The sequence below is a fragment of the Staurois parvus genome, unplaced genomic scaffold (genome assembly GCF_062004578.1).
Source record: "Staurois parvus isolate SC_StPar_1 unplaced genomic scaffold, SC_StPar_1.0 ptg000327l, whole genome shotgun sequence".
NCBI classification, from domain to species: Eukaryota; Metazoa; Chordata; class Amphibia; order Anura; family Ranidae; genus Staurois; species Staurois parvus.
This window is the reverse complement of record NW_028318123.1, coordinates 5,742,513-5,763,387: the sequence shown is the minus strand read 5'-3', so window position 1 is coordinate 5,763,387 and position 20,875 is coordinate 5,742,513. Positions and strand designations below refer to the sequence as shown.

The following is a 20,875-nucleotide window of genomic DNA, read 5'->3' as shown; positions in this document are numbered from 1 at the left end:
CGGCGCTGGAGACAGGCAGAAAGGTGAGTCGGAGAAAAACAGCGCAATGTTAAAAACATTAAAAGTTTAGTCTCATCTAATGGAGCCAAGCATGTCCATGGATATAAATGAGCTCTTGAGGTGGCCTCTGTTAAGTTTATTTCTTGATAAAGTGAGCTACAATTCCAAAATCTGTTCTGTTTAACCACTTTCCCTTTAGAGGATTTACCCCCCTTCCTGACCAGGCCATTTTTTGCGATACGGCGTTGTTACTTTAACTGATAAACGCGGTCATGCAATGCTGTGCATAAAAGAAATTTGTCATTTTTTTCCCACAAATAAAGCTTTCTTTCAGTGGTATTTGATCACCTGTGCATTTTTTATTTGTTGCGCTATAAACAAAAAAATACCTGCAATTTTGGAAAAAACCCAATATTTTTAACTTTTTGCTATAAACATATCCAGCGAAAAAATTGTAAAAATAAAATTTCTTCATAAATTTGGGCCAAAATGTATTCTGCTACATGTCTTTGCTAAAAAAATATCCCAATACATGTAAATTATTTGGTTTACGTGAAAGTAATCGCGTCTACAAATGGCAGTATATATATATATACTGGAATTTTTTTTTTTTTTCATACTAGTAATGGCGGTGTTTAGTGACTTATAGCGAGACAATGGGTGGGAACTGACTAACTGCTACTGACATCCCAATGACACTAATACATTGATCAGTGCTAATAAAAAGCACTGACATTGTACTAATGACACTGGGCAGGAAGGGGTTAACATCTGGAGTGATCAAAGGGTTAACTGTGTGCTGTTTTACATAATATGCTGTGTTTTACTAGGGAGACATGCTCTTGTGTATTTCTCTACTGCGCAGATAAATACACAGCAGCATGTCCTTGCTGGCAGGAGAGAGACCTGTGTTGTTTATACACCGGTCTCTCCCCTGTCAGTTCTACACGGCGATTGCTGAGTGCCGGCAGGGAATCTCCGGCTGGGACCTGGTGATTGGCATCCTTAGCCGCCAGTGCCAGCACGAGTAGAGCGGTACGTGCGCCCCCTACCCAGGAACACAAATCACGTAAGTATATGTGCTGGGGTTGTTTGATTGCCTTAAAGTATTTTTTACATCTGTTTTCTAAGTTGCTATCAATAAAGATCTTATTTAAATACGGTTTTGGTTCACATTTGTTGTATATGTAGCAAAGCAAGACTGGCACCAAGCAGTACTTTAAAGCTGAACTTCAAGCCCAAAAAAAAAAGTAGTGAAAGTAGTTATGCAGTCATTAAAATCAAGAACAGTTTTTAAAATGTAACTGCAAATAATGCTGAAAGGAAGAGAGTTGAACTCATCAGGCTGTTTCTGCTCAATCACTGCCTAGTTACGCACTGAGTGCAAAAAAGTTATTGTTACTAAACCCAGGACCCTGCATCCACTATATCTGGTCTCCAAGAGTACACAGAGCATGGAATTGCAATTATTTTTGTAAATATAAACTCATAAATAGCTTTTCTCATCAGCAGTAAGAGCAGTTTTGTGACTTCTATCAGTGTCCAGCAGAGCACATGTTAAAGCTTGTAAGAGGAGTTTTCTTTCTGCTCTAGGAGGATGCAGAACCCCTGACCTCTGTCTGGAATGTGCTGGTTGGCCCTGTGCTGATCACATGCACTCTCCCAAGAAAAAAAGCAATAAACAACAAACTGAGCATGTGCAGAGTGTCCCATTATGATAGGTCTTATCAGGAGATAAGAGGGGGACACTGAAAGAAGGGGAGGATCAGAGAAGGTTGAATAAAAGAAATCTAATAGGTTCATCCAGACAATTGCATTTTGACAACCATCAGTGTTAAAGGAGAAGTACAGCCAAAGCTCTTTTGGCTGCACTTCTCCTGTAGATCACATGAGTGCAGTTTGTTCTGCACTCATGTGACCCATTTTCAACCGACAGCAGACTGAAGCCCACTGTTGATAAGCAGAAGAAAAGGAGGGCGCCAAGTCAGGAGGAGTAAATTCAGTGAAAAACTGTTAAACAAAAGACTTAGATCTGGGACTCCTTCAGTCGACATGTGGAGTGGAAGGACCAGCAGAGGAGTGGGATGGTGGTGCAATCAGGAGGATGGCTCGCTTACAGCAGTGAGACCATGCAGGGAGCAGCTTGCAACTCAGCAATGTATGTTCAAAGTTCCCGCCCATCAAGGAAGAAGATGACAGGTGCTTTGGAAAGCAGAGGAAAGGAGGCGCCAGGTGAGAATTGGGTAAAAACAGTAAAGGCTTTATTGCAGAAGACTTACATATAAAAATCCTCCAGTCGGCATGTGGAAATGGAGAACTGGCAGAGGAGCAGGATCATGGTCACTCAGGTGAATGGATCAGTGACTGCAGTGGGACCAAGGAGGGAGCCGCTTGCTGGCTCAATGGTGTCCATTCAAAATTCCAAGTAGTGGAGAGGTTGACGGGTACCGTGAATGGCCAGTGGGTGGAGCTACAACACATTTCAGAAGCTCTGCCTCCTTTTTCAAGCAAGCCCGCCGTTGGCTGATGTCATTCAGCCAGTCAAGGCTGAAGAAAGACCCGACTTGAAAGTTGGGATCAACCTCAGAGTCTGGAGTGTCACCTGGCTCAGCCTCTCAGAAAGCCACTGAGAGCCTGAGCCAGCCTCTTCCTCCCCCTCCACAGCCCCAATGCTCCAGTGAGCACTGGGAGGGGCAGAGCAGAGAGCGGTGACTGACAATCACTGCTCTCTGCTCAGAGCATCTGTGAGAATTCATGTGATCACTGAGTTCTCACCCTTAGAGCTGGCAATGGACAGATGCAGCACTGGACCAATGTTGCATTCACCTAGGTAAATATAATGAGTAAAAAATAAATAAATAAACAGCCATACTTCTCTATTAACTATCAGAATATCCAAGCAGTACCTGCAGTGTTTTGGCTGCGGGTGTTGTTCAGCCACAATTTTCAACCTGGCTCTTTTGACAAAAGTTGAATTAGTCATTTTGAATCAGCCAAAATTCTAGCAGTGTATGGCCAGCATAAGTCTCAGCATTAGGTGAACAGAAATGCTTATCCTTTGGTAGATACAGTTTCCACATATGAATTTCACTCGTGTAATTAGCTGTTTGCAGTTCACTACTTGAAACTCGTTAAATGGTTTATCAATACTTGCTGAAACTGATGCTGAAAAAAACTAGGTTTACATGTTCATTTTACCCCTGCCTGGATCAGTGAGGCTTTATGAAGGACATCAACCTTCGCATTCCCTTATGTCCATACTTGCTCATTTTTGTCTTTACAACTAATATCCCAAAAGACATTGGCACTTAAAGAAATGAGAGGAAGTGAAAATTGATTGACAAAGCTCAGGCATTTGTGAAGCAGTCTGATCACGCTCTACCTTCTTCCTGTTTTGGTACTAAATTCATGTTTCTCCAGACTGATGACCTAAAATAGCTTTAAGGCCATTTTATATGGCATAGCTGACAAAGTTTGAATGTATTTATCAGCATATTCTTGCAGAGTTCTTTGCTTTTATCTGCTATTACTTTACTGTGAATTAGTTGTAAAATTTGACACTGATACTGCTCATAGCTCTTCAAAACAGCTTGCCTAGAAAGGAAACAATTGTCACAATGAAGAGAATCCTGTCTAGTTTGAAAATGCTGCAGGGAAGCTGAATGTCAAAAGAAGAAAAAAACAGGATCATTTTTGTAGTTTCTCTTTTATGTTTTTTTTAGCTGTATACGCTACAGCAGTAAATATTAACCAACCTGCCAACCTGCCTTTCCTGGCCTGCTTGTACATCCTGGGTGAAAGCTTCAAATGAAAGGCTGCATCTTATAGTTTGATTTTGATGTTGCCAGCCCCATAAGGTGACCAGATGTCCTGAACTTCTGGGGACAGTTCCCAAATTTAAGGGGGCTGTCCCAAGGAAAAAAATGCCCCCAATTTTATCCCTGGTTAAAAGAATGTGCCCACGATTTCTTTCTGGCTTTAATAATGGCATTCTCGGTACAGTCAGATGTATTGTAGCAGCATTTTTTTGATTGGCTTGGAGCAGAAGGAGGGAGGGGAGGGGTGTGTTTGATACTGGCTGCGTCTAGAGTTATTAATGGTGTCATATGGGGATAATTTGCAGTCTTACTAGTTCCTCCCCTCTTGACTTGACAGTGCAGACTGTTGCGGGAGTTAATGTTACTAAACTCAGAACCCTGCATTCTCGATATCCGGTCTGCAACAGTACTCAGAACATGGGAAAGCAATTATTTTAGCAAATGTAAACTGCTAAATACCATTTACTATCAGCAGTTAGAGCAGTCTTGTGACTTCTATTAGTGTCCAGCCAAGCACATGTTAAAACTTGTAGCAGGAGTTTTTGTTTTTTTCTAGGAGGATGCAGAACTCCTGACCTTTGTCTGGACAGTGCTGATTGGCCCTGTGCTGATCACATGCACTCTCCCTAGAAAAAAAAAAATCTCTGTGAGAATTGGTTCTGGCCAACTCAGTGGATTGTTTTAAGAAAGGCCTGAATTCTCTCTTGGATACACAGAATATAACTGGTTACTAACATTTATAGGTAAAGTTGATGCAGGGAATATCCCATTGTCTCTCGGAGGATCAGGAAGGAATTTTTTTCTCCTGCAGGAGCAAATTGGATCATGCTTTGCTGGGTTTTTTGCCTTCCTGTGGATCAACTGTGGTTATAGGATTATAACCTTTTTCTTTTTTTTTTAATGGTTGAACTGGATGGACTTTTGTCTTTTTTTCAGCCAGACTAACTATGCAACTCTCTAGTAATACACACCAAACTGAGCATGTGCAAAGTGACTCCACACGGTATAAATAAAACGATAAGGACCTCCTGCGCTACTCAAAATGGACTAATGACAATTTTTGGGAGGGGGCTGCTAACACCCAACCATATACCAAGTGGATTTTATGCAAAATATTCAATAAATGGTGCATCGCTAGCCCAAATACTACTCTACTCCCACACTAACGTATCCCCAAAAAAAATCCGATAAATAAACCAATAAATGATGTAACATACCAATGAACAATAAATGCGTAAAATAGAATAGAATGCACACAAAACAGTTTGAATCATCCAAAATGGCTCGTACCAAAGTTATAAGTGACTAATGAATGCCACCAGTGCTATTCAGTGAATACAACAAGCCAATCACTCACAGATCATAAAGTGAACCACATGGTATGTCTTATCAGGAGATAAGAGGGGGACACTGGAAGAAGGGGGGGATCAGAGAAGTCAGGATCAAACATCGTTTTTACACAATGTGATGGATTAACCCCTTAGGTTTCACAGTGAGTATAACAAGCATGCTTTACTGCATATACAGACTGATTTTACTGTTGTGGGTTTAGTAACACTTTATTGAAGTGGATTATATGCCACCTTGCCCTTGCTTGTGATGGTGACTTGCAGTGCACTCTTACCCAAGGCACAGTAGGCTCATGTATTACTAAGCCACACCCCTTTAAGCCTTTCACACTGTTAACACAATTTGTCCACACCTGTAATTTGTTGTGGCATGATTCACATGCCACTATCTTCCCCCATCCCCTGCTCCGCCCCCCAGTGGGCGTGGTCAGTAGGGTGTCCCGGGATTTAATTTTGAAGTACTGGGTAATACTAGTGTTAAAGGCCTAATCTAACCAAAAATGATATTGAGTTTATTAGCCACCAACTGGCTTCTTATATCATTTGATAATTCAGATGTTGACATCTCCCTGCCATAGTTCCCTACTCTTTCTGTACAGCTAGAAGTGTTGGGTGTACTTCCCCTCTTGAGGCGTTCCCCCTCTTCCTGTTCCTAATAATATAAAATACATTCTATTTCTGCATGTTCTGAGCCATAAATAGGAATTATCAGTTTAGAAGCTGAGCGAACTGGCTTCAGACACTGTTCTGGAATTTTCAACTTTTTATTTTGGATGATCTGAATAAACAGCTTGTTTGACTTATAAAATGTAAGTAGACATGCAGGAGACCTTTTAAGGCTAAGGTTACAGCTTCAGTACTTCTCTTTAAAGACAGATGTTTCATCAAAGCAGAATATCAGATGGGAAGTTTATTGCTGATTCATGACTTCTGTCCATTTCCATGACGGTCTGCATTCAATTACAGCTGAAATTTAATCTGCTGATATTTTTGCTTTCCCTGGTTCCTCCTTCTTCCCTCATTGATATACTTATATCATTTTTAAATAAAACCTTTCTGTTTTTCATGACATACTTTATTTTAGATCAACTGGGTCTCTGTGCTTTTCCTATACAATGCAGACAGATCATGACTGGTGAGAACAAGCGGCAGGGTGCTGTACATAGCTTCCTGAAAGAAAATCACAGCACCCTGCCCCAATACACCTCTCGAGGATGCAAGCTGGCTCTTGGGAGGAGTTATACAAACATATCTCCCAATTTTTTGAGATGGGAACGAGGGACACCTATTAGCAAAAGTATATAGCATGGGAGACATCCTCTGTCATGCCCCCTTAAAGGAGAATTATACAAAAAAATATTAGATAAACCCACAAGTGCTTTTTTTTTTTTACCACTACTATATCTGTATATTACATAGCTACATAGTTAGTCTGGCTGAAAAAAGACAAATGTCCATCCAGTTAACCATAAAAAAAAAAGTTATAATCCTATACCCAGAGTTGATCCAGAGGAAGGCAGAACAAAACCAGCAAAGCAAAAAAAAAAAAAAACGCACAATCCAATTTGCTCCTACAGGGAAACAAAATTCCGTCCTGATCCCCCCGAGAGGCAATCGGATATTCCCTGGATCAACCTTACCTATAAATGTTAGTATCCAGTTATATTCTGTGTATCCAAGAAAGAATCCAGGCCTTTTTGTAAAGCAATCCACTGAGCTGACCAGAACCAACTCTTGAGGGAGTCCGTTCCATATTTTCACAGCTCTTACTGTGAAGAAACCTTTCCGTGTTTGAAGATTACATTTCTTTTCCTCCAGGCGTAAAGAGTGCTCCCTTGTCCTCTGTGATGACCTCAAGGTGAATAACTCTACACTGAGTTCACTATATGAACCACTGATGTATGTATACATGTTGATCATATCCCCCCTTAATCTCCTCTTCTCAAGAGAGAATAAATTCAGTTCCTCTAATCCATCCTCATAGCTGAGCTCCTCCATGCCTCTTGTCAGTTTGGTTGCCCTTCTCTGTACTTTCTCCAGTTCCCCAATGTTCTTTTTGTGAATTGGTGCCCAAAACTGAACTGCATATTCCAGATGAGGTCTTACTAATGATTTGTACAGGAGTAATATGATATCTCTCTCTCTGGAGTCTATACCTCTTTTAATACAAGAGAGGATTTTGCTCACTTTAGAAGCCGCAGCTTGGCATTGCATGCCATTATTAAACTTGTGATTTACTAGAACTCCAGATCCTTCTCCACCATTGATTCCCCCAGTTGTACCCCCCCCCCCCTCCCAGTATGTATGATGTATGATTTTTAGCCCCCAAGTGCAGAACCTTACATTTATTAGCATTAAACCATTTTTGCAACATCACTTTCTGTTTCTATTCCTTCTGGTTGCTGTTCTTTCAAAACCGTTAAGCTGCTGTCAGAAAGCAGACCCAGTTGCGTATTTCAGCTACTTGATATAATGTGTAATGGCAAAGTTTAAAATGCCAGTGACCATTACAGGCTCACATGGCATGACTATATTAATATATTTCAAAATGTAAGAATATTCATTAAAAGAGATTTGTTTTGATTTTTTCTTTTTTTTTTTTTACAAATTATACTTACCTAGGTGGATGCAGCATCAGTCCCCCTGGCTCTAATTGTGAGAACTCAGCAATCACATGGAGTGCTGGGCTGTGAAGGGGGAGGGAGCGACTGTCTCAGGCTCTCAGCAGATCACTGACAGGCTGAGCCAGGTGCTGCTTCAGACTCTGGAGTGGATCCCGGCTTTAAAGTCGGCATCTTTCCCCAGCCTGGACCGGATGAGTGATGTCAGCTGGAAACAGGTCACAGGAGTGCACAATGAACTGCACTCCTGTGATCCATAAAAGAAGTACAGCCAAAAGAGCTTTGACTGTACTTCTTTAATATGAATAGCGCTACGGTTGTCTGTATTGTAGACATTTATACTGTTGAATGACTAAAATTATGTCCTGTTTTATGCAGTGTGTGTTTCCTGCACCGTGTTCCAAATGCACAGGGTGTGCACTCTGCTGTGGCTGACAATAGGATCATAACGACACCCCAAATACAGATTGCCAAAGCAGTGCATTTGCCTGCACCAGATCTTATGGTACCACAGTACCATGCAGTCCAGTTGCAGTGTGCTTTTAAAAGTAGTGCATGCAGTACTTTTGATGCGATCCAGTGAGATTTCAGCTGAAAATCGCATTGCACAGGAATGCAGAGCACTGAGTGTATTTGCTATCCCGCAAGCTTAGTCCTCCTGCAAGTCCTCATCTTTTACATCCTGAACCAGGGTTTGTGGAGCCATGGAGTTCCTCTAGAGCACACATATCAAACACAAGGCCTGCGTGCCGAATCCGGCCCGCTAGGCCATTTCGTGTGGCCCTCACACCTCTTCAGCAGCTGTGGTACCCTTCTTGTCTCAGCAGTCAGCAGCAGAGAGGAGGACAGGACTCCTACACATTTTGCTCCTCTCTGTGCAGTCTCAGTATCCCCTCGTCTTTGCCTCCCCTGGTCCCAGCATTCAGCAGACTCCAGCAGCTGACTCCAGCCCTCCTCTGGTCCTCTTCCAGACCCTGCACTTTATTCGGCCCAGCTTCTGTCCAGCATCAGCCTAAGGCAAGGGGTGCACTGTGATGTAAGGTAGGGTGGGAAGCCTCTTGTCTTCTGATTGTGAGGGGGCTCTTGATATCTGATGTAAGGGAGGGATGTGGGGTGCTCTGGACATCTAGTCTTAAAAGATACATCCAACCCTTTGAGGTCAACCATAATACTGATGTGGCCCGCAATGAAATTGAGTTTGACACCCCTGCTCTAGAGGTTTCTACTGGTTCCTTGGTCGGTGAGCAATTTTGTTTTATGCACCATGCTGTAATAATACATGGCATTACTACAATGTTTGAAAGATGGAATATTTCAGCGATTTCTTTTAATTTTGGTTGGCTTGCTGGTCTCCAGAGCAATGCATTTAAAAAGTCATTTGTGGACATTATCTTTTTTTGCAGTTGCACTACTTCCTGGACAGCATTAGCAGATCAACGAGTGAGTTTTATCTGTTGGCCTGATGTTATAAAATTGTAAAACTTAATGCAAAACATAATTTTACATTTGCATATCTATAAAGCAGTCTAAATACACAGCTAATTCTCTGTGAATGCTGGTATTCCAGCACTAGATGGTTTCCCTGCTGTTTACACCCTTTCTTACTAAATGTCACTATTGATGTCACAAGTAATATGAGAATATGTTACTTAGCATGCAGCAAATACACCTACAGTACTCACGCCTGACATATTGATCTGGTTACAATTACAATACGATTTAATGATGACTATAATGGCCCCTATTCATTTCCAGAGCTACAGTATATCTAATGCCAAAGTATTTCTTTCCTTTTGAATAGAATAGAGGGAGGGCTTGTTTGCTGTATGTGGATTCATTAGAAAGATTTCTCTTTATTTCCTGTGCTGTAGACTCAAAAACAGGAAGTGAGCTGTTAACTATCAAATGTGAGGGAAATTTCCCCTAAGGCATACATGCTTCCACCATTCACAGTCAGTTTTTTTAGCCATTTGTTTTAATAAGGAAGATATACCTTTACTCCCTGCCCTGTTGACTCTATAGTGAAGCTTACCATACACTAGTAGCATTTTGTGCAAAAATGTGCATTTTCAGAACGTCTGTTCTTTTTTCTAATCGTTAGTGGATTTGAATCTGCATTCGATTTCAGCTGTAGCGATGAGAAAATTCTCAAGGAGCAGGATGGAAAATTTTTCTCGAACAAACAAGTTCCTAACAGAGTATGTGGTTTTTGTCATGTGAAACCTAAACAGCAGGGATGAAGAAATCTCCCCTGCCAAGTTTTTTGTATTCAAGTAGCCACAGCATCTGTCTGATAAGACACTGTAACTGTTGGGCGACAATTTCCCATCTGATTTATCCTTTATTTTTTTTTTTTTAATTGACTTTAGTTTAGTTGGGTGTAGCTCAGGGCCACCCATGGTTTGAATTTTGGCTGATATTGTGTACAGCCAGCTTTAGACAGTTATTTAACTGTCCCCTTTAAATGATTACCTCTCTATTCCTGTTCTGGTGAAAACTCATAATTTTGGATTTCTAACCTCTCACCTTTTTATTCAATCTGAAAAAAAGGTTTTTTCCTTTTAGTACCCTTTTTTTTAGTGGTCACTAGCAACCAGTCAAAAATGGTATACATTATACTAATTGCACTTCCAAAATGCATTGGACAGAGCAAATGCAACCTGATTAGTAAAAGTATGATCTCTTATAGAGTCCTTTCTTAAAGCAGTTCTAAGGTTACTTTCACACTAGCTTTGTCAGCAGGCGTCAGACAGGCATTTGGGAAGCGTTTTTAATGCTTCTCAAATGCTTATGAAAATTCTGAACATGGCAGCACACAGTGCTGTTCACACGGAAGCATTAGCGTTGCATTGCGTCACGGCAAAACTGACGCCTTGTGTCGAGTCAGGAGGAGTTGAAGCCTCCCATTCAAGTGTATGGTGCCGCTACGCAAACATCTAGCAGGCGTTTGTGGTGCGGTTGCAAGGTGGTTGCGGAGCGTTAATACCATTTAACTTCATTATAGGAGTTTGTGGTGCGGTTTTAACACTTGGCAAACGCCTATCAACCGCCTCAAAACCACGCATAGGGCGTTTTGGGAGAGTTTGAGGAGCGTTTGAGGAGCATTAAAAACACTTCACAAACGCCTGTCTAACGCCTGTCAAACGCTATAGGGGCGTTTGGCAAGAGTTAGAAATAAAGTTAAAGAAATAAAGTGTGAAGGAGCCCTAAAGGCAGAAGGTTTTTTACCTTAAAAGAAAAAAAATAATAAATGCACTTTGCAGGTAACAAAATGTGCATTTATTATTTTTATCTGCAGGAGCCTGGAAAGCATTGCACTAGAGATCAGTAGATCCAGAATGACAAACACAAATACTCCTGCGCTTCGAGGTGAACTTGACAAAAGCTACAACTCTGTCCGAGTTGTCCTGGATGGTGCACACCTCGCTGCCCTCAAAGGACTGGGGAAGTCCAAAAACACTGGATGCAAAGAAAACAAACAGTGCACATCGGCCTAGTGCATTACCTTAAAATACATTTTATTGATAAAAATGTGATAAGTGATGTCTCTCTCTCTGCATTGGCTTAGACACAGTCGAAAGCCATTGGCTCCTGCTGTAGTCAATCACAGCCAGTGAAAAGGGAGTGGGGGGCGGGGCCAAGTCACGCTCTGTGTGTCTTATAGACACAGAGCCAGCTCGGGAGCAAGTACTCATGAGTGCCCCCATAGCAAGCGGCTTGCTATGGGGGCACTCGACAGCAGACCCGAGAAAAAGGAGGATCAGGACTGCTCTGTGCAAAACTATTGCACAGAGCAGAAAAGGTTATTTTTTTAAAAACACAATTTTACCTTTCTTACAATCATTTTAAAGATGGCATATCTACACCTTGTAACTTATCCAAACTGGCTTATAAAACCTGATGGAAAAAATGGTAAATTCGGGTACTTTGGTCAACACATCCAGTTCCAATTGCACTGTTTGTTTTATAGAGTCACGGAAACCTCTGTTGTGCTAAACATAAAATGCACTGAGATGTATAAGATTGAGGAGCTTAGGACTGAGATTTTAGACAAAAATTTAGATATTCTGTGAGGACAGACAATATTGTACATACACGGTTGTTTTCCTGTTAGCAAACCTATTGAAATACATTGATGGCTTTGGTAATTTTGCTTTATCCAGAAATGGATAATAGCATATAATATATTATGATCTCTATATGTTTCTAATATAATATATCTGTACGTAAATGGATAGAAAACTGGCTAAAAGATCATATTCACAGAGTAGTGGTTAATGATTCATACTCTGAATAGTCTAGGGTTGTCAGTGATGTACCCCAAGGTTCAGTGTTGGGACCCTTACTTTTTAGTATATTTATAAACAATATAGAGTCTGGGATTAAAAATCCCATTTCAGTCTTTGCAGATGACACCAAGCTGTGCAGTGGAATAACGTCCTTACAGGATGTCTTCAATTTACAAGCCGACCTCAATGCACTGTTTAATTGGGGAACTATGTGGCAAATGAGGTTTTATGTTGATAAATGTAAGGTTATGCACTTGGGGGCTAAGAATATGCATGCATCATACATACTAGGGGGGGTACAACTGGGGGAATCAATGGTGGAGAAGGATCTGGGAGTTCTGGTAGATCACAAGCTTAATAATGGCATGCAATGCCAAGGTGCGGTTTCTAAAGCAAGAAAAATCCTCTCTTCTATTAAAAGAGGTATAGACTCCAGAGGTAAGAGAGATATCATTTTACCCCTGTACAAATCATTAGTAAGACCTCATCTGGAATATGCAGTTTAGTTTTGGGCACCAATTCACAAAAAGAACATTGGGGAACTGGAGAAAGTACAGAGAAGCACAACCAAACTGATACGAGGCATGGAGGAGCTCAGCTGAGGAAAGATTAGAGGAGCTGACTTTATTCTCTCTTGAGAAGAGGAGATTAAGGGGGGATATGATCAACATGTATAAATAAATCAGTGGTTCATATAGTGAACTCAGTGTAGAGTTATTCACCCCGTGGTCATCACAGAGGACAAGGGGGCACTCTTTACATGTGGAGGAAAAGAATCTCCAAACATGGAAAGGTTTCTTCACAGTGAGAGCTGTGAAAATGTGGAGTAGACTCCCTCAAGAGTTGGTTCTGGCTAGCTCAGTGGATTACTTTAAAAAAGGCCTGGATTCTTTCTTAGATACACAGAATATAACTGGATACTGACATTTATAGGTAAAGTTGATCCAGGAAATATCCAGGACGGAATTTTGTTTCCCTGCAGGAGCAAATTGGATCATGCTTTGCTGGGTTTTTTGCCTTCCTGTGGATCAACTCTGGGTATAGGATTATAACTTTTTTTTTTTTCTTAATGGTTGAACTGGAACTGGATTACATATTACAAAATATCAGATCTATGTGAGTCTGTGTCAATTCTTGCAATATTACTTTTAGGAGATTTTCTGTTAATTCCAGTCCCAATTGCCACACAGGAAGTGAATGGAAGTCACTCAGTGGGAACACAGCAGTAAAAACTAACCCTTCCCTTTTTCAAAAAGGAATAATTTCAAAGAACATTTGTCCTTCAAAGTGAAGTCTGTCTATCATGTATTTGTGTGCAGAAACCTAATGTGTTCTGTTTTATTTCAGGCAATGGGGAAAAAATTGCCACCAGCAGTGACTTTACATGAATCAGTGAAGACGGAAATGGAAAATAAATCAAAGTGTAAGTTATAATTCTAAATTACATATAGTTTACAGCCTGTTAGACTCCAATTGTGAATGTCAAATATCCTTTTTGTGTATTATGTCTACTTGGGAACACAGCCTGCCTATACTCCAGTGGTCTGACTTATGTGGACATCTCCACCCCAGCACATCACTGGGAAGATCAGTGCCCTGCTGTTTATCAATTTACAAAATGCAAAATGAGCGAACAGAAGAAAAATCTAAATCAAATCAATATTTGGTGGGACTACCCTTTGCCTTCAAACCAGCATCAATGTGCATGCTTTGTACACTTGCACAAAGACAGGGATTTTGTAGGATTAGAGTCTGGTGTATGATTAACAATTTATACCAAGCAGGTGCCAATGATCATCAATGTCATATGTAGGTTGAAACACAATCATTACCAGAAACAGAAACAGCTGTGTAGGAGGCTTAAAACTGGGTGAGGAACTGCCAAGCTCTGCTATTAAGATGAGGTGCTGGAAGACAGTCTCATGTCACGTCATACACCATGGCAAGACTGAGCACAGCAACAAGACACAGTATCAGCAAGGTCTCTCCCAGGCAAAGATGTTAAAGCAGACTGGGGTTTCAAGATGTGCTGTAAAGCTCTTTTGAAGAAGCACAAAGAAACGGGCAATGTTGAGGACCGTAGACGCAGTGGTGGGCCAAGGAAACTTAGTGCAGCAGATGAAAGGCACATCATGCTTACTTTTCTTCAACATTGAAAGATGTCTTCCAGTGCCATCAGCACTGAAATGGCAGATTCCAGTGGAACCCGAGTACACTTATCTACTGTTCGGAGAGGTCTGGCTAAAAGAGGTGTTTATGGAAGAATTGCATCCAAAAAGCCATACCTCCGATGTGGAAACGAGACTAAGCGACTCAACTATTCACAAAAACATAAGAGCTGGGATGAAGAAAAATGGCCGTAAGTGGTCTGAACTGATAAGTTAAAGCTTTAAATATTTGGCTGTAGCAGGAGGCAGTTCGTTTGAAGGGCTGGAGAGCGGTGCAATAATGAGTGTCTGCAGGCAATAGTTGAGTTTCCTTGCAAGTTTGTGGCTGCATTTTTGCAAACTGAGTTGGAGAATTGGTCAGGATCAATGTTGTCCTCAATGCTGAGAAACACAGGCAGATATTTATCCATCATGCCATACCATTAGGAAGGCGTATGACTGGCCCTGAATTTATTCTACAGCAGGACAACAACCCCAAGCATGCAGCCAATGTCATTAAAGTGTTACTAAACCCAGGCATCTGCATTCACTATATCCGGTCTTCTACAGTTCACAGAACATGGAAATGCTATTATTTTAGTAAAAACAAACTTCTAAATACCTTTTCTTATCAGCAGTATATAGCAGTCTTGTGACTTCTATCAGTGTCCAGCAGAGCAATGGTTAAAGCTTGTAGGAGGAGTTTTCATTCTCCCTTGATTGTCCTATGAGGCTGCTTAACCCCTGACTCTCTGTCTAGACAGTACTGAATTGCCTTGTGCTGATCACATGCACTCTCCTTAGAAGAAAAAAAAAACTCTATAGCAATACACACCATACCGCATGTGCAGCTTGCCCCCAAGGCTCTGTTCTATCAGCAGTAGGATTGGGGGCTGTAAAAGAAGGGGAAGATAAGAAAAAACAGGATAAAACATCCTTTTTCCACAATGCAGAGGATTAACCCTTTAAGTTCCACAGTGAGTATAACAAGCATGCTTTACTGCATATACAGTTAGGTCCATATATATTTGGACACAGCATAATTTTAGTTTTTTTTCAGGTATTTACCAAAACATATTCAAGCTATAGTTATATAATGGATATGGGCTGAAAGCGCACCCTCTCGGGTTTAATTTGAGGGTATGTAAATCCAAACTGGAGGAAAGGTTTAGGAAATACAGCTCTTAAGAATAGCCATCCCCCCTTTTTCAAGGGACCAAAAGTAATTGGACAATTGAATCAAACGTTGTTTCATGGCCAGGTGTGGGCTACTCCTTTGTTATTTCTTCATCAGACTGGAGTTGAGTCTAAGTGTGGTATTTTAATTTGGAATCTATTGCTGTGAACCTACATAATGCGTTCAAAGGAGCTGTCCATGCAAGTGAAACAGGCCATTGTAAGGCTTCAGAAATGAAACAAATCCATCACAGATATAGCAGCAACATTAGGAGTGGCCAAATCAACAGTTTGGTACATTTTGAGGAAAGAAGAACGCACTGGTGAGCTCAGCAACATAAAAAAGCATGGACGTCCACAGAAGTCAAGAGTGGTGGATGATCTCAGGACCCACTCTATGGTAAAGAAAAACCCATTCACAACATCCAGACAAGTGAAGGACACTCTTCAGGAGGTGGGCGTATCATTGTCACAGTCTACAATCAAGAGAAGACTTCACAAGAGCAAATACAGAGTGTTCACCACAAGGTGCAAACCATTCATAAACCTGAAGAATAGAAAAGCCAGATTAGACTTTGCCAAAAAAAGCCAGACCAGTTCTGGAAAAGCATTCTTTGGATGGATGAAACTAAGATTAATCTGTATCAGAATGACGGGAAGAAAAACTTGAGGAGAAGGCTTGGAACAGCTCATGATCCAGAGCACACAACGTCGTCTGTAAAACATGGTGGAGGCAGTGTGATGGCATGAGCATGCATGGCTTCCAGTGGCACTGGGTCATTGGTGTTTATTGATGATGTGACAGAAAACAGCAACAGCCAGAGGAATTCTGCTGTGTTTAGAGATACACTGTCAGCCCAGATTCAGCCAAATGCAGCAAAGTTGATTGGATGGCGCTTCACAGTACAGATGGACAATTATCTAAAACACACTGCAAAAACAACCCAGGAGCTTTTAATGGAAAAGAAGTGGAATATTCTGCAATGGCCGAGTCAGTCACCTGATCTCAACCCAATTGAGCATGCATTTCACTTGCTGAAGGCAAAAGTAAAGGCAGAAAGACCCAGAAACAAAGAACAACTGAAGACAGCTGCAGTTAGAGCCTGGCAAAGTATCAGAAAGGAGGAAACCCAGTCTTTGGTCATGTCCATGGGTTGCAGACTTCAAGTAGTCATTGCCAGTAAAGGATTCGCAACAAAATATTAAAAATGAACATTTTATTTATGATTATATTCAATTTTCCAATTACTTTTGGTCCCTTGAAAAAGGGGGGTGGCTACTCTTAAGAGCTGTAATTTCTAAACCCTTCCTCCAATTTGGATGTACATACCCTCAAATTAAACCTGAGAGTGTGCACACTTTCAGCCCATATCCATCATATACAGTTGCAAGAAAAAGTATGTGAACCCCTTGGGATTACGTGGAGTTTTGCATGAATTGGGCATAAAATGTGCTCTGAACGTCATCTAAGTCGCAACAATAGAAGAACACAGTCTGCTGAACATAATACTACACAAACATTAGATGTTGCCATGGTTTAATTGCACATAACATGTAAACATTCACAGTGCAGGGAGGAAAAAGTATGTGAACCTTTGGACTTAATAACTGGTTGACCTTTGGCAGCAATAACCTCAACCAAACGTTTCCTGTAGTTGCAGATCAGACCTGCACAACGATCTGGAGTAATTTTGGACCACTCCTCTTCACAAAACTGTTTCAGTGTAGCAATATTCTTGGGATGTCTGGTGTGAATTGCTCTCTTAAGGTCATGCCACAGCATTTCAATCGGGTTGAGGTCAGGACTCTGACTGGGCCACTCCAAAAGGCGTATTCTATGCTGTTGCAGCCATTGTTTTGTTGAATTACTTGTATGCTTTGGGTCATTGTCCTGTTGCATCACTCATCCTCTGCGGAGCTTCAGTTGGCGGACAGATGGTCGTACGTTTTCCTGCATAATGTCTTGATAAACTCTGGAATTCATTTTCCCATCAATGACAACAATGTGTCCAGGCCCTGAGGCAGCAAAGCAGCCCCAAACCATGATGCTCCCTCCGCCATGTTTTACAGTGGGGATGAGGTTTTGATGTTGGTGTGCTGTGCCTTTTTTTCTCCACACATAGTGTTGTGTGTTCTTCCCAAACAACTCAATCTTGGTTTCATCTGTCCACAGTATATTTTGCCAGTAGTGCTGTGGAACATCCAGGTGCTCTTTTGCAAACTTCAAACATGGTGCAATATTCTTTTTGGACAGCAATGGCTTCCTCCGTGGTGTCCTCCCACGTACTCCATTCTTGTTTAATGTTTTCCTTATTGTAGATGTATCAACAAAAATGTTAGCATGTGCCAGAGATTTCTGTAGGTCTTTAGCTGACACTCTAGGATCCTTCTTTACCTCATGCAGCAGTCTGCGCTGTGCTCTTGCAGTCATTTTTACAGGACGACCACGCCTAGGGAGAGTAGCAACAGTGCTAAACTTTCTCCATTTGTAGACAGTCCGTCTTACCGTGGACACATGAACATCAAGGCTTTTGGAGATACTTTTGTAACCCTTTCCAGCTTCATGCAAGTCAACAATTCTTGATCGTAGGTCTTCTGAGAGCTCTTTTCTGCGAGGCATGGTTCACATCAGACAGTGCTTCTTGAAACCAGTAAACCCAAAACAGGTGTGTGTTTTTTAAGGGCAGGACAGCTGTCAGCAACACATTCAATATCATCACACTGATTGGAGTCAAGGTTGGCTCACTCCTGGCTCCAATTAGCTCTGGGAGAAGTCATTAAGCTAGGGCCTCACATACTTTTTCCTCCCTGCACTGTGAATGTTTACATGTTATGTGCAATTAAACCATGGCAACATCTAATGTTTGTGTAGTATTATGTTCAGCAGACTGTGTTCTATTGTTGTGACTTAGATGACGTTCAGAGCACATTTTATGCCCAATTCATGCAAAACTCCACGTAATCCCAAGGGGTTCACATACTTTTTCTTGCAACTGTAGCTAGAGAGTGAATATGTTTTGGTAAATACCTGAGAAAAACTAAAATGGTGCCTGTGTCCAAATATATATGGACCTAACTGTATAGACTGATTTTACTGGTGTGGGTTTAGTAACACTTTAAGCATTGACGCTTGATTATTGAATGTGATCAGTTAAATGTAAATTATTTGAACTAATTTAGAAACACTAATGATCAGCGTAAAAAAGAACAAGGAGTATTGGAAGTGATGATTTGACCCCCACAGAGCCCTGATCTTAACAACATTGTGTGTGTCTGGGATTACATGAAGAGACAGAAGGATTTGAGGCAGCTTACGTACACAGAAGATCTGTGGTTATCCAAGAGTTCCTTCAAAAACTGTGTACAAGTCTACCTAGAAGGGTTGATGCTGTTTTGAAGGCAAAGGGTGGTCACTCCAAAAATATATTTGATTCGGATTTCTCTTCTGTTCATTTATTTTCATTTTTGGTCATTGATAAAAAATAAACTATTCACACTTCTATTTCTAAAAACATTCCTAATTTGCAGCATTTTTCCACACCTGCTTAAAAAGTTTGCACAGCAGTTTATATGCATATATTTTGCCCTGCATTTCTATTTCAAACCGAATGGGTGGTTTAACAAGGCCAGGGTTCACATATACTTTAAGTAGAGCTATTGGCATAAATTAGGATTTTATATAAAGATTTTGCTTTGCCCCACTAATAATTACAGTAAAGAAACAGTAACAGGGCTAGTTTACACAAGTTTTTGTGTTTGAAGAGTGATGCAGATTGGCTCAGGTGGTGAGGAGGTGTTATATCACTTCCTCACCACCTGCTTTAATCCCTTGATCAATGTACTAGCACACCACAACTGGGTGCTGATTGCAGAGTGTCCCATTCACTTGAATGAAAGTGATAGAGTGTACAATTCCTATCACAGTGAAGCATCGCAGATAGCAGACGCAGCATGTGTAAACCCCTGGCTGCTACCTCTGCGGGGTAGTGATTCGAGCTGGTAAAAAGTGCAGTTCAACCATGGGGCTTAATCACCCCCCAACCACTAATGTGAACAAGCCCATGGGAATAAAGCAATTGTTCCTTTAGGATTTTTAACAACTTCTACATTTTTTCTGTTCAGAAAAAAGACACTTTTAGGGCCTGATCACACCAGATTCATTTGGATGCTTTCAGAAATGCATTTTAAATGCAATGATAATAAAAATGAATGTTTCTCAATGGGTGTAGTTCACACCATCGCATTGAAGATACATGCATTTAAAAAAAAGTAGAGCAGGCTGTATTTTTTCGAAATTCACACAAACACATGTACAGTAAACACAATACATGTGAATTGAGGTTTTTGAAAGAAAATGTAAATTTGAACGTAAAAAGAAACCCACTGAAAAAAACCATCTGAGGGCATGCAAAAACACAATGTAATGCAGTGTGATGCATTGCAAAACACATGCAAGTGTGTGTGAACACAATTGCTTTATCTGTGCATTTTTTTTATTACATTTTGGTTTGAACAAGCCCTTAAACGTTTTTATTTTAACACTGAATATTGTATAAACTATGCCTATTAATAGGCCAGTCCATTTAAAGCCCTTTTATTAAGCTACTTCCAGCCATAAAGAGGCCCCTGTATAACAATGGCAGTTTCCTCCACAAAGGCTATCTTAACATTTTTCCAGGCCAAGAACATTTTAAGCAAGCACAAAAAATACCTGTTGATCTTGCTAGAAATGCAATCCTATTATCCTTCTGTAAACTACTAATTCTTCATTCTCATGTAATGGAGATGAAGGTAGTGAGACATGTGAATTCCAGCCAGTGAGAACCATGACTCCCTTCATAGATACAGTGGAGGTGTGAGGGTAGTCACCCAAGGACATTAAGTGTGGTATTCACAGGATTAAAAGTTGTAAATAAAAGAATATTAATGGAAAAAAGAACACGAATGCAGCACCACATCTAAGAACTGGTAAGCTGCAAAATAGTACACTTTGGTTGTGGGTTTAAATATTCTGTATATAGGAGGTATAAGTGAGCGCAAAGGTTGTAAAGCTGCTGGCATTAAAGGTGAAACCTCTTACCCTCTAAACAATCATATACATAAAAATGCAGCACTTGAGATAAGAACAGTATAAATCTAACGTAGGCGCTAAAAAGCACTAGAAGTGATTAAAATGGTGAACCATCATAAAATGACGCATGTGACTGATATAAACAATAATAATATAAAGTGACTGAAGTGCGTAATAAATAATGACATGGAATAAACAAGGTAAAAAAGTCCAAGATTCAAAGTGATCCATGCTGGTGATATCCGTGATGCAGACCGATAATGTGAATGCACTCACCAGAAGTGCAAAAAGTATGCGCATATGTATATATCATCCCAATGTGGTCATCAGGGTGTAGGCAAGGATGGTGGAATCATCTGGCACACTGTAAGCACACAAAGTAACTCCAATCTCACTCACAGGAC

The 20,875-nt window shown here is 40.8% G+C and overlaps 1 protein-coding gene across 4 annotated transcripts in view; it reads left to right on the top strand.

Annotated features, from left to right (window-relative positions):
* SH3KBP1 (SH3 domain containing kinase binding protein 1) overlaps positions 1–20,875 on the top strand; it is a 544,697-nt gene that overhangs the window by 404,544 nt on the left and 119,278 nt on the right. For all 4 annotated transcript variants that reach the window (XM_089683906.1, XM_089683908.1, XM_089683904.1 and 1 more), the window contains one exon: positions 13,425–13,500. In XM_089683906.1, coding sequence (XP_089540032.1) covers positions 13,425–13,500 — 76 coding nt within the window. The remainder of the gene's footprint in view (positions 1–13,424; positions 13,501–20,875) is intronic.